This window comes from Thunnus thynnus, chromosome 9 (genome assembly GCF_963924715.1).
Source record: "Thunnus thynnus chromosome 9, fThuThy2.1, whole genome shotgun sequence".
Taxonomy (NCBI): Eukaryota; Metazoa; Chordata; class Actinopteri; order Scombriformes; family Scombridae; genus Thunnus; species Thunnus thynnus.
This window is the reverse complement of record NC_089525.1, coordinates 7,000,439-7,014,404: the sequence shown is the minus strand read 5'-3', so window position 1 is coordinate 7,014,404 and position 13,966 is coordinate 7,000,439. Positions and strand designations below refer to the sequence as shown.

Sequence of the window (13,966 nt, the reverse complement as noted above, 5' to 3'; positions counted from 1 at the left end):
GAGTCTGGGGATCTGCGCTGCCCTCGGATGGTTATGAAAGCTGTTTCACAAGCGTGGTGCAGCAAATACGAGTCGAACTTTTTAATTTTGGTGAGATACATGACATGCTTGTTTAGATTTTATATGGTACCACGAATAAAGCGCAGAGTGAGACCTCTTCGTTTGTGTTATTTTTTTCCTGGGGGAGCGCGCACGCGGCCAAAGAGACTTCCGCGACGCCGCTCGAGCTCGACAAGAGCGAGAGAGCACGAGAGCAGGAGGGGGATTTCCAGCGCGAGCCCCCACTTCCCGAACCAGCCTTGTTTTGCTTTCGGTCTCGACACAGAAACAGAAATAAACGACGGCCACACTTTTCCATTTTTTTTCCATTCAAGACCACAAAATAAATTAAGTTGTCCCACTTGAGCCTCGCGTGTGTTTAATCTGGCAGCAGGACTGTGAAGCGACAGGCCGTCCAAACTAACAGGTAACATTGTTTCCGCATATTAACGCTGCTGACTTGCTCTCACACCACACACAGACTTCCTACAGGACGACATGACGGGTCCATAGCTCGCTGTGTAAGTGAAAGTAATACTGTAGTTTTTCTCCGGGTTTGTTGACTAGGAATGACATTTATTTTCACTTTTGGCTTTGTCGTTTTTGTGGCAGTACACAAACAACACCGCGGTTAACTTTTGACTTGACCCCTCGCTGCCAACAAACCTGCTACTAACATTGTGCACCAGAGGCAATATGGCTACAATTTGATTCGGTATTTTATATCTTGTAGTATAAAGGGGGAACAGTTTTGTTAGTTAAGTATTTACCAGTATTTTCGCTGAACGTATAATGTGTGATATTAGCAGTGACATGAGACTGGCTTTTGAGTTATTTTCGTGTTGCATTCAGGCCTTAGTACATGTGTTTGTACATCAAAGGACTCTTAGTAGAGAGTATTATTTAAACTGCATTACAGGTTATTTATCTCGTTTTGCAACCTAAAAGAAGTTTAGCTGTTATTTCACAAATGAAATATATATCTTTGGGTGGTTGTTGGTAAGCAGGGAAAATGTCGTTTCTAAGTACTTTACAGGTAAACTCAAATATTTGTTGGCCTGAAACCTACAAACGTACCTTTTAGACGTTGTGAATTATCATTCTAGCTATCATGCAGATATTTTGAATATTACATATTTCTATTAAGTTCACACTGTACAAGTTTCTTTCAACTTTTACATTAAGTTGCTTGTGCTTTTATTTATTTATTTTATTTTTTTTACCTCCTTTTTTTCTTTTGCAAGGATAATTAATGTCCCTCATTGTGTAATCAGTAAAAAAAGAACATACTACCACATAGTAGTATAACAAAGAGTGTTGGTCTAAAATTAGTTTAAGCTGAGATAACATCTTAACATGCAGGCTTAACTTATTCAACCTCTACCACCTTTTGTGAACTTGCGTTGATAGTAGAGTTATAGACATACTGCGCTGCGGTCAGCCTCTATGTATGCAGCGTGTCACTGAGCAGCAGGCCGGATGCAGCTGGAAGTTTCAGTCCTGTGGCTTATAATAAGGGATAATATTTTGTATTTGATGTGGTGCCATGTCAGCCTGTTTGACCTGTTAGGGAGCTCACTCTCACGTCAGGAGGCAGTGTGTTGGCACACTGTGCTGTGTGCGGGGAGTGTCGGGCTCACTGGTTGATCTGGCCCACCGGACTTTGATCACATCGGACGACAGGGATCACAACCCTGCTCTTAAATCAGATGTAGTGGGGTGGGGTGGGGGGGTAAAGTCGGCTCTACTTGTTTTAATAAACAAGCTGTATTCTTTATCTTCTTTCATGCCTTTCTGTTGTCCTTCCTCTCGTCTTTCCTCTTAAGTGTTTAAGTTAGAATTCATCAGACAAAGAAAGGCAGTTAGCGGTTGTGGAAGGGAGTGGACTGTATGGCTACAGTTACAAACATGATTTGACAGTTTTATATGTGAACAGCGTTTTATGGAACTTGTTCTTTGTAACACACATCAAACAGTGAAACACTGCAGGACTTTTATTGTTACATCCACAGACATGATCGATTCAACAGTCTCCAAAAGTTGATTGTATGGAAAAACAATCTTAAGTGGTTGCTTCCTGTCAGAGAAAACCATGTGCCAGTATGTTATGGTATTTGTCTTGTTGCCTGTACGAATTACAACCTTTTTTTGTCAAAATGTACATTTTTGAAGACGGTTTTTAATTATAATGTAAGCCTTACAGCAGTTACGGTGCATGCAGATGTTGTGTATATACAGATGTTTTTTGTGTGTTCACAGGCCACAATGCCAGTAGAGAGAATGAGGATGCGGCCGTGGCTGGAGGAACAGATCGACTCCTGTCAGATACCAGGACTCAAATGGGTAAACAAAGTGAGTACACTTGCATATGATCTCACACTGCAATACAGTTGATAAAAGGCTGAATAATAACATTTGTTTTGTGGGGGAAAAGTGGGTGGAAAGACGTACAAACACATGCTCATGGTTGCAGAGTGACAGTGCATTACTGACTAAAAGTGACCTTAAAATGTCTCTAGGAAAAGAGAATCTTCCAGATCCCGTGGATGCACGCTGCTCGTCACGGCTGGGACCTGGAGAAAGATGCTCCGCTCTTTATGAGATGGGCCATACATACAGGTAACACACTGACCTAACTCTCACTCACTGGTTCTCCTTTTCAGCGGTTTTCATTTTCATGCCTTCAAGCCACAATACTAGTTCTCTGTCTCAAATCAAAGAGACTTTCGATTTATGTAACACTTGTAGGTAAGAAATCAAAGTGATCAAGTTGTAGGACTTTTTCATTCTGCTAAGCCTCAGGAATTTTCTTCTTAAGGTACCTTGTAAGGAAGCATACAGTGTTTTTGGAGGAGTAGAAAATCCCACAACTTCTTGCCACATCAGTAGTGAAGAAAAGGAAGAGAATTTTTTCCAGAATCTACTAAATTACTGCCAGGAGGCTGTCCACAAGTGCAGAAAAAGTTTCCTAAAAATGAACTTAGAATTGGCAGAGGCAAACTATATGACCTCATTTACAGTTCTGCACTTTAGGTGTTTGGAAAGCAGATAAAATCAGCTTCCTCTAAGCAATCAGCTGTTTTAAAAATAAGTTTGCTGTTCTCAAATAGAACAGTTAGAACCGTCCGTTAAGTCCAGAAAATGACATCACTTAACTGTAATGCAGCCTTTAAACCAGGAAAAGACAACACTTATGCTATATCATGATATTAAGTAATCCAAAATCTCAGATGATGTCTAGTCTCATATCAGGATATCAATATAATATTGATATATTACCCAGCACTAATGGAAAAGTGAAGCTTTGTGAGTTGAGCATTCCTTACTTAGAAATAACAACATTTCTGACTCTGCGACAATTTGTTTTTATTAATGTGTAGGGAAATACCAGCCAGGCATAGACCGTCCAGATCCAAAGACGTGGAAGGCTAATTTCCGTTGTGCCATGAACAGCCTGCCAGACATTGAGGAGGTGAAGGATAAAAGTATCAAAAAGGGAACCAATGCTTTCAGAGTCTATAAGATGCTCTCCTCCGCGGAGAGAAACATGAAGAAAGGTGAGTGCTGCTGCTTCTGCTCGCTTGGTTTGGCGATGAACTCTGTTTTCTGAGATTATCTATTGTGGCTTTTAAATCAGTTTCTTAAAAGTGTTTCTCTCTGTCTGTGTGTCCATGAAGGAAAGAAGAAGACAGACAAGGAGGGGAAGCCAAAGGGAAATAAAGAGGTAGATAAACTAGTGGTGTTTGTGGCACATAACACAAAAGTATCTTATGCAAGTGTAGTCACACCTGACATAAACTTTTTCATTACATACATAAAACACAGCTGAAGAACAGCAGCATGATGGGGGAAACAATACCACAGAAGACAAACGTGTTTCAGTGATGTGTCAGGCTTCACAGGAATATTTTACTTTACCTAGAAATGTTGTCGCTTTGATTCCCGTGAAAGGGGTGACTCGTGAGCGGGCAAATTGACATGAACTTGCCTGAACAATCAACCGTGGCTTCTGTTCTCACATGACTCTGAAATTTACTAGAAAACAGGCGCTTTAGCCAAGCTTTCCTGCCTGATTTGGTTCCGTCTCTCCAAACAATGCACACAAGTAAAAGCAGTAGCTTCTAGTTCCAGTTAACTAATGATGAAATGATGGGATTGACTGCTTTATTTCCAGAGTCAGCACAAAGTAAGAGGAAACTTATTTTGTGTTTTTTTTTTTTTTTTTTTTAATGATACATTTAATTTGTGCTGCACTTTTGATTCACAGTGAATCTCAAAGTGCAAAGTCAAGTCAGAGATGCTATAATCCCAACAACACCAGCTTAAACTGTTCAATCTGAAATACTGAGAAGAGATAAACAGCAAGACATGACTTGTTTTTAGCTGTTTTGGAATGTTTAATATGAAACCCTATTTCAGTATTTGTGGTCAACTTAATGTGTTTACATGCCTGAAATGCTCCAGATATTAGGATGTGTCCTTTTTTGGAATAAGCTGTTTATACAGTATAAGCACCCTCAAACCACACTTACAAGTATCTTTTTAATAAATACCCGAGCAAAGCCAATGTCTCCGGTTGGGCCACTACATCCCAGCTGTCTTATCAAAGAAAATCTATGTAGGTTATTATGTTGAGAACTGAACTTGTGTTTGAGGAGTTTGAATTAGGAGCTTCCTGCTGTGTATACAATGTCGATTTAATGTAGTTGTCCATTTTATCATCTTAAGCAGTCATCAACAGTCTTTCTTCTATTTCCCCTCTCTGCTCCTCTCACCATCAGGTAGCCTCTTCGTCTCCAGACAGGACTCACTCTGAAGCTCACGTTGGACCCATTGACTACACAAAACAAGAAACGATCAAACAGGAAGTGATCAAGCAGGAAGTAGTAGAGCTCACAGTGACCGACAATGCCTCAGGTAATACACCACCGGTATCTCCTGTTTTACGATAATGTGGTTATTTTGTCTGTGACCTGTCTCTGGGTTTGGCCTGTGTTTGGAAGTGTTATTGTGAAAAAGCTAAATCTAAGCACAGGCATGTTTCTAGTTAAATTCAAATATTTCTGGCAGTGTGGTTGATAAGTTGTTGTTTTTGACTTGAAGATTTTCTATACTTGTCTATACTTTTACACTGAGGGTGCTGGTTTAATGTGCAGTTTACATTTAAAGGGCCACTCTACAAATTTTACACATGAAGATCAGTTTGCACGAGCAGTGTCTGTGAAAGCAGCTGAATCTTCTTCTTAGGAGTGTATTAAGTCTGAGAAAATAACCCTGGTGATTTCATCAGACTTGACTTGATTTGTAACAGAAACTCTGTGTTACTGGTGGCGTGGACTTAGAAAGACGTGGGTGTTTCCCAGGCAGGGAAAATACGCCATTGAGTTGCATAATGGGAATTGTAGGAGCCAGCATTTTGAAGCTTAATTTCATACTGGGAACCAGAAAAATTCAGGATATCTCCGCCTCTGCTGCATTGAGTCTAACCATTTTCAAAAAACAATAAGCATCATCATGCCTAATACCATTACTGTGCAAACACAGTGGTATAAAGATAAATACAAGCTTGTCCACAAAAATGACACATTGCAAAAATTCATTACATGAACAAATATTTGCTCTATATGTTTACTGTAGTTGTACTCTGTGATTTGTGTTTAGTTTTTCAGTGACGGCACTACATTGAGAGGAAGTTGGTGTCGGATGTCTTTTTTTTTTTTTAGTTGATTAATGATGGATAACTACACATTTGAGGTTTAGCAATAGCTGTTGGAGAAAACAATAAAAAAATCACTTTCTTTTTATCTCGCGGCAGTGGCTAGATGCACGCACTTCACATGTTTTATCAGTAAATCCAGTCAGAATGTTATCAGCCTGTCATAACACATCCTCTCTCTCTATGTTAAGCCATTCACAGTTCAGTAGAAGATCACGTGATCACCAGCGAGCAGCTGCCATTCGTCTGTCAGACAATCGAAGTGACCACAGAGAACGAAGAGCAGACTGTTAGCTCCTCCCACTCGTACCCGCTCCAAATCTCTCCTGTGTCTTCATGCTGCGGTGAGATGACACACCACACACATATCAAACTTCACCACATTTTGTAGCGTAACTGGTTTGGTTACCGGGTACCAGGCCTTCAGAAGGAAGCAGCTGCCACAGTTACCTAGAGTTATGACCACAGTAATGCATTTTAGGACATAGTGATTACTATATTTACAATAACTCTCTAGAGCAATACGTAATGGGACTGATGTGCAGCTTAATCTGGCTGTCAAACTCACATCATATTTTGTTTTTGGTTTGGATTAATTAATGTTTATATGGAATAGCCTACAAAAGCAGATGGTGACTCCTGTCATTACATCATCCTCTATTACATAATTCACTTATAGTGTCTGAATCTTCTTTATGGCAGTCACTACATCTTATCTGAAGTGAGGAACAGTATGTGCAAACCAGCTGATTGTTGAAAATAAGCAACAACAGATGTGAAACAACCAAGATGATCACGACTGCTAACAGCGTTTGAATTAGACTTGTTCAGGTTTTGTGTTGTTGAATTTGTAGCTGGAATTGAAGGGCAAAATGAAAGTACAGTGTTGCTTCCATACAGGCTCATTGGAGAGTAGACATGGTGATATTTTTATATTTATATATATTTTTTTTCATTATACATCACCACCCAGAGAACTGTTCGTCTCACTTCTCTTTCCCAACCAGTCATTCAGGCAGAGCTGGCTCTATCAGTTTAGAGTTGTAGTCATTCCATCTGTCCTCTTTCTTCTTTGTATGTTTTTCATCTCTCTCAATCGCTACCATCATCCATGCAGGCACTTGTTTTGTGCTACTGTGTGCAGATGTTTTAACTTAACTGTTTAAACAGTCGGAAACACACTGCTGGATATGAGCCTAAAGTGGTTTTCTGTTTAAAATAGAGGTTTAAACAAATTCTTCCTCCTTCTTCTGCTCTCCATATCTTTCCCACTGTTTGTGTTTCTCTTTCTCTCTGCTGTTGGTGATCTGAGGTTGGCTTGTTGGCATCAGTAATCATTTCCTGAACACAATTTCATTGACCTTTAATCTTGTATGTTTATTTCCAACAGGCAGCGACACAGACAGTGATACAGAAGACACCAAACAGGTGAATATCCCATTACACAAACATATATACACACACACACACACACACACACAGGAGAGAGTGATGAATGAATTATTAACTGGCATGATCTTCAGATAAACAGGTTTTTACCTGTCTCAACCTCACTGCTGAAACAGGGTGTGTGTGTGTGTATGTGTGTGTGTGTGTCTTCCTGTAATGTTGCAAGAAACTGAGAAAAGGGAGGGCCTTATCAGGAACTGTGACTGTCAAACATTAACAGTTTGATTTGAGTTTGTCCTTTGTAGTACATTGTACCCACAGTGAACACACATGCACATGCACACACATACACACCACTGGTGGTATGCAGTGTGTGTGTGTGTAAGAGTACACAAGTGTTATGTAGAAACTCTCCTTTAGATCTCTATCTGAAGTTGTGAATAACTGCTGTTTTTAGCTGGTGTTGAACAGTTTCATTGACACTTTTTTTCCACATATAATACATTTCATTGCAGCATTCTGTGAAGCATACAATGTCGAAATATTGTAACAGGGTTACAGAGCTTTATGATTATTTCGTTGTGGTGGTGTCTTTACCACAACATACGTCAGAAATGACCACAATGTTTGTGACTCTGGCTGCACAGTCGTTACCTTCCTCTTATTCTTTTCTTCTCCTTTTTCATTGTTTTGACTGACAGGGTGCAGTCTGGAGGCGGGACTACAACACACCAGTTCTCAGGGTTCCCTCATGTTCTCTTCCCGGCATGGCCACTTTCGTCACTGCGAACAAGCCCAACTTCAGGGTCACCAGCACGCGAGACCCGGCCCCCCTCATCAGCTACCACGCTGACAGCTGGGTGCCGGCCTACAACCAGAACTCTCTCGCATCTCCGGCGACAAGTCACACCCATGAGATGCGGGCCAGCGTCATTATGAAAACCTCTGATGTCACTTCCTCCTGACCTCTGATCCCAGATGAGGGAGTATCATCACCGCTTCCAGGGCATAGGAATGACAGAGAATGTTGCTTTTCTCCGTGACGGCCACATGGAGCCTAAAGAGGGCGAGCTTCAAAACCTTTGATTTTACTGTAGCTTCAGTCTGGGCCATGAAATCCCCTCATTTTTCCTTGTAATCAGAGAAATTGCCTAAAGGTGTTTGGGCCATGGCTTGACCTGCCCATTAATTGGTCAGCACTTAGGCCCAGTTTATACTGTCTGCATCTGCAAGGCCATGAGGGTCTGCGTGATGTGAATTTGTGATCTTCCCATGACTGTGAGGGACTGCAGACCGTCGGAGTGCAGCTAAAAATTTATGACCGTACACGTCACGAAACGCGTGAGCTCATTCATGTGTGCAGACGCGTGGTATAAATAAATACATATATGATAAATACAATCGTGCACACGTCTATAGGGATGGGTATCATTAGGATTTTATCAATACTACTACTCTTATTGATACTCCCTATCTGTCCTGTTCCTTATCGATACATTTTTACACATACATACTTTTCTTTTTTTCATTACTAAAGAAAAGCTTTTTAAAATGTATATTATTTTTAAAAAAAAATAAATGCAGAACAAGATTAGAAATTATTTATATTTTAAATATAAATAAATATTGTTATAGAGTAGCAACAATAATGTTTACAACAGCAAAATCACTATATTAACTAATATCTCATTGGAAAGAAATCTAAAATATCAGTAAGATAAATAATAGTTCTGACATGAAAATACAGAGTTTGAAGTTTAGAAAGAATAAAGAACACAGACATCAATCTTTCTTCCTGTCCTGTGTCCTCCTCCCTCTGCTGCTGAGGTGAATCACTGCTGCAGGTACCGCTGGTAGAGAGGAGGGGCTGGTTTGTACATGCTCATGCTTGTCCAACAGGTGGTTTGATAAAATACTTTTTACTCGCAAAGGTTTTATTGCACTTACAGTAACAAGCGTAGTTGTCGTCAAAGGTTATCTTCCACCTCACCTGGTTCACTGTCTCCACCTCTCTGCTCTGCTGTCCCCCCTGTGTGTGCACGTGTGTGTGTGCGCGCGTGTGTACATGTGTGTGTGCATGTGTGTGTGTGTGTGGTGGAGCTGAGCCCCGCCCTCGGTCAAACACTGACACAGAGAGCAGAGGAGAGGCTGCAGCGCAACCTTCAGTTACACCAAAATGTAACCTGACGCCGGCAGTTTCATCATCATCATTAGGGGGCGGTTAGGAATTTGAAAATGCCATCTATGTTAGAATGAATTTTAACGTTACATAAATACCGATAGCAGCACCGTTCGTCCAAGAGCTCATCAATATTTCAGTAGTGATCAGTGAGAAACCAGTATCAATTTAGTACCAGTTCTCGATACCCATCCCTACACGTCCGTTGTCCACATCTGGTTTGGATTATGTCTGGCTCTTTTAATCATCCATGTGTCACTGCTAGATGCTTTTCCCTGCTGTGTTGTGCTAACACTTAAGAATACACTATGCCAAATGAAAGAAATACACCACTTTTATCTAATGAAAGAAACATGTGCTTTTAGTTGTGTAGAGTTTTTAGTGTTTTGTTTTTTTTTAATTGCACAACCTGTAAATGAAGTCATTTTAAAATGATCTTTGAGTCAGTGTTGCCATGGTGTAGCCTGGTTTGAAACTACATCGTCATATTCATCCACTGTTATGATTCAACAGTCTCCCATCAGCTAAAACATTGACTTCCTATGTGAAATGGTCCCTAATAGTTCATCATAGGAAGGTTTTGTTTTTTTTGCCTTTCATAAACATTTTGTCATATCTCCTGCATAAATCTTCTAGATTAGCCACATGTAATGTAAGATTACTTATTATCTCAAAATAGTGTAAACTCAAGTGTTAGCATTAAGCATAACATCAAGTTCTTCACTGGGAAACACATGGATGGCAAAAGGAACCAGTCTTCTTAACAAATCAATGAATACAATAATTTCTAGGAAACTGCAGCTTGTTTAGCCAACCTACTTCTACTGACAGGAAGACACAAAAAGAATCAAAGGCATGTTGTTTTATCAAGATCAAGAGTGACAATCACTTATGAGCCCTGATTTGCCCTGTGGTGGAAAGCAGGCGTGTATGTATGTGTGTGTGCGTGTGTGTATGTATGTGTATGTATCTGTCTGTCTGGAGACCTCAGGACAATGTACCCGCCAACACACAACTGACAAAAAAAACCAACAGGCTCACTGACAGACAGACTGACAGACTGTGAACATGTATTCATGTCCTCTCCTCTCCTCTGCCTCCTGGTGTTAATAATGTACATAGCTCATATGTATGTATGCCGCTTCTGCACCTTACGATCAGCACTGGTGTGTGTGTGTGTGAATGAATGTGTGTGTTTGTGTGAGAGAGGGAGAGACGGAGGGGGAAAAAGCCTTATTGATGATGTGTGCCTTTGATAGTGTGTGGCTGGACTCTAACTGTGCTTTAGCCTGCTAGTGACACATGCAGGTAGCTGTGAGGCCTGTTCGTATTGAGACAGCTGAAAAGTGAAAAGTGGTTAGCACTGGCTATATTTGTACACAGGGAGTACCGTTCTTGACCTGGTTACTTGGGTAAAAAAGTAACAAAGGTCATCCTCATGTAATATTTCTATTTAAACTCATTGTGTCAAAGGAAGAAGACGAAGGGAGGATTCTCAGGGTTTCATATGTTCATCTGAACATCTTAACTTGAGTGAGTGCAATCTACAGTTAATTCTGTGCATTTAATTGATGGCATGTAAAGTAAACGGAAGTCTTGTTGTCCTTAAGATAACAAGGAACAGGGATTTGAGATGCATCCCAGATGACTGACATCAGCAGAAGCTGAGTGCTGTTGTTTTTAAGTCACACTTGTTTTTATGCCCTTATCTCCCAGTTCAAAACATCTGTGCACAGCTGGAGCAGGCCGAATCTTTGCTATTTCATCATCATGTCCACTTCTCCATTCCTCTTTGTAGAGTACAGTAGCACCAAGCTCCACAGTGTACTTCAGTGTTAACCACTTATTTACAGTCTTTAAATCTCTACAGATGTTTTTTAAAGCGCTAATGAAAGCACAGAATACTGAACTGTGGCAGCAAACAAAGATATTTCTTTGTTTCTCATTTCAGTAGCCTATATCTGAATTAGCTCATTTGTTTCTATCAATATTTAGCCAAAGATCATATACCTTTTTAAAAATACTAGAAAATGAAATAGTAATCTAAGGTCTCTGAGAGTCATGAACTGTGATGAGTATATGATCAGTAAGTTAAGTATGTTAACAGCTAGCAGGCTAAAGCACAGTCCTCCTTCCCAGCCTGCTGTAAGCAGAGCTCCAGTGGGAACAGCTCCGAAAGTTCTTGTAGGAAAAGAAAAGGACAAATAGGAATCTGCCATGATTGGAACCAAACCCTGCAAGTGATTTACACTGGACGCACATTACTATCATGGTGAATTTATTTAAGATTCTCATTGAATCAAAGGGGTTTGGGCTTACTTGACAGCAGACTCGGGATAGGTGTTGCTTTACCAAATGTTTTTTCACGTGCCTTCATTATTTGAAACTCATAGTGAAAGATTGCTGAATTTTTTTTCTGTTTCTCTGTGGCTACACTTCATGATAGTTCTCCATGGACAGGCTTCTCAAAAAGCTGCAATATTTAAAGCGATGTCTTTTAATATTACATACCTTTTGTAACAATGCATTTATCCTTGTGAGCCTACTATTTTTCTTGTTGCAGTCATATCCCCTCTGGATGCTATAATGAGAAATTACAGTTGGGGTATGTACAGCCATGTAGTTGTTATGACCAAATCAGAAACCTTTCATTGTTTGTGACCCTTAAATGTGCCAAATTACAGCAGATGTTGCCTGGTATATAAATAACATGGTCCATATTAGGCCCTTAAAACAAATGCAAATGTAATTTTGTGTTTTCAGTATTAACTTGACATCAGCGAGTTCTAAATATTCAAGACTTCTTGTCTAATTACCAAATATTAAGACCCTCACTAATTTAGATTGGCTCAGAAAGCCTGACCATGTTACCATAAAGAGGTCCAGCATGGAATAAGTGAAGTACACTTTGAACCAGTCCATTTCTACCTTGTTATATGTATAAAAGGGATGTCATTACAAAAGTAGGCAGTGAAAGTTGAAGTCTGCAGGTTGTAATACTGCTATTAAAAAGTGCTCTATCATTTAGTTGGTTGATCTTTCCAACCTGCTTTTGCTTCACGTGATTCAGAATCACTGAATCACTCTTAAGTTAAAACCAAGGTGTGCTCATAAAAACAACATTCACTTTCAATGAAAAAAAACAAAAAAACAACTCAGCTACACGCAATCAAGCAAAGCGTTTTTCACTGCAACATGTCACCACTTTATCTCTGTACATTATGGTAAACTACATGTGAATCAGCGTGTAAATCTGAATAAAGACTTTTTGTATTTATTCTTAAGTGTTTACTGTGCTTTGTTACATGTAGAAGAGAGGAAGATTGCTAAGGGTTTATCTTGTGCACTCATAAAGATCAGAGTCCGTTTTTATGGCCTGTGAGAGACTGGCACAACTTCTATCTCTGTTGCCGTTAAGATAAAAATTTCCAGTAAAAACAAAGTCCTCCAGTTTGAGGACATGTTCTTACTGTACAAATGGGGACAACATTAGGTTAGAGCTCAGCTCTGAGATAAGAATGAAAGGTTTGGTGTGCTGTGCTGAAGTTTGCAAGTTAGCACACGTAATGACTGCACAAGAATATCGGGATATGTGTGTCGAGTGTGCGGTTTAGCTTTTTCGTCAGAGCAGTGAGAAATAATGCAGATGGCTCCTTGTTTCACACACATACACAACTCGTTCAGTTTAACCAGAGCGCTAACTGCTGTTTCAGTTTCAGTTGCTGTTCTCAGTTCTCTACTTCCTGTTTGTCTCTTAGGCCACAATGGCTGGCCAATTGCCTAGATAACTCCTAACCACATACACATTAGTCATAGTAAACACTTTGTACTTAGTATAGTATATCTAATATATTTGGCTCTTGAATTTGCTCTTTTGTATTCACTTTTCCTGCCTCCATGGATAAAATCCTCTGAGCCAACTGTTTTCTCAAAAAGTCCCTGCTTTACTTTCTATTCCCCTTTTAACGGTAGTCCAAATATAACAGGAAACAAAACAAAAAATTACTTTTGAAAAGCCCCTTAGCTACTCTTAAGTGGATATATATATAATATTAGGAAACAAATTCTCTCTGAGAGGTAACTCATCTTAGCATGCTCTGACGGACAAATCAGATCTCCTTCTGTCTCTTAAAGGAAAACAAATCTTAGACCATCATATTCACCAATAATATATTTAAGGCAAACTTAGTCATTGTCAGCATTTGAATTTTGATACATTCTCTTCTACATAGTCTTTTATTCATGCAAGAAAAAGTTGAGTAAAATGTATTCACTCAGCAATCAGTTCTGTAGTGATGGCTCATTTATGCCATCTAGTGTTTAAAAGTAAAACAACAGCTTCCTGTCTTTATTTAAAATCAGTATTATACTTATTATGATGTCCAAATATTGAGACAAGCACCTAGATGAATATCTTAGGAATATAATAATAACTCCACAGCAGAAACATTGCCTTTAGTAACATTACTACAGTAGAGATGTAAGAACACATTCAAAACACTTCCTAGTTTAGTTTTAGTCTTGACTTGGTCCTCCTATAACACGGTTGCCTATAATAACTATGGCAATATGGTAACAAAACTATTAACTTGATTGGACATACTGTGGCCTAAATATGCAGAATACATTATTTTTAATTTGGA

The 13,966-nt window shown here is 39.5% G+C and overlaps 1 protein-coding gene across 2 annotated transcripts; it reads left to right on the top strand.

Annotated features, from left to right (window-relative positions):
* Positions 1-218: 218 nt before the first annotated feature.
* irf2b (interferon regulatory factor 2b) lies at positions 219-12,600 on the top strand. 2 transcript variants are annotated; one of them, XM_067598572.1, is made up of 9 exons: positions 219-466; positions 2,299-2,391; positions 2,559-2,658; positions 3,420-3,596; positions 3,717-3,763; positions 4,821-4,956; positions 5,947-6,099; positions 7,146-7,183; positions 7,846-12,600. In XM_067598572.1, exons 2-9 carry the CDS (start codon positions 2,305-2,307, stop codon positions 8,107-8,109), a joined length of 1,002 nt encoding a protein of 333 aa, XP_067454673.1. In that variant the 5' UTR covers positions 219-466; positions 2,299-2,304; the 3' UTR covers positions 8,110-12,600. The 2 variants fall into 2 exon arrangements, with proteins under 2 accessions (XP_067454673.1, XP_067454674.1); XM_067598573.1 differs by having other exon boundaries at positions 219-560.
* Positions 12,601-13,966: the final 1,366 nt, after the last annotated feature.

What these genes read in the sequence shown, in the direction of transcription:
- irf2b (XM_067598572.1), top strand. Translation starts at nt 2,305, where the DNA reads ATGCCAGTAGAGAGAATGAGGATGCGGCCGTGGCTGGAGGAACAGATC. An exon ending in GACTCAAATGGGTAAACAAA is followed by an intron (nt 2,392 to 2,558) that starts GTGAGTACACTT and finishes AAATGTCTCTAG; the next exon opens with GAAAAGAGAATCTTCCAGAT. An exon ending in GAGATGGGCCATACATACAG is followed by an intron (nt 2,659 to 3,419) that starts GTAACACACTGA and finishes ATTAATGTGTAG; the next exon opens with GGAAATACCAGCCAGGCATA.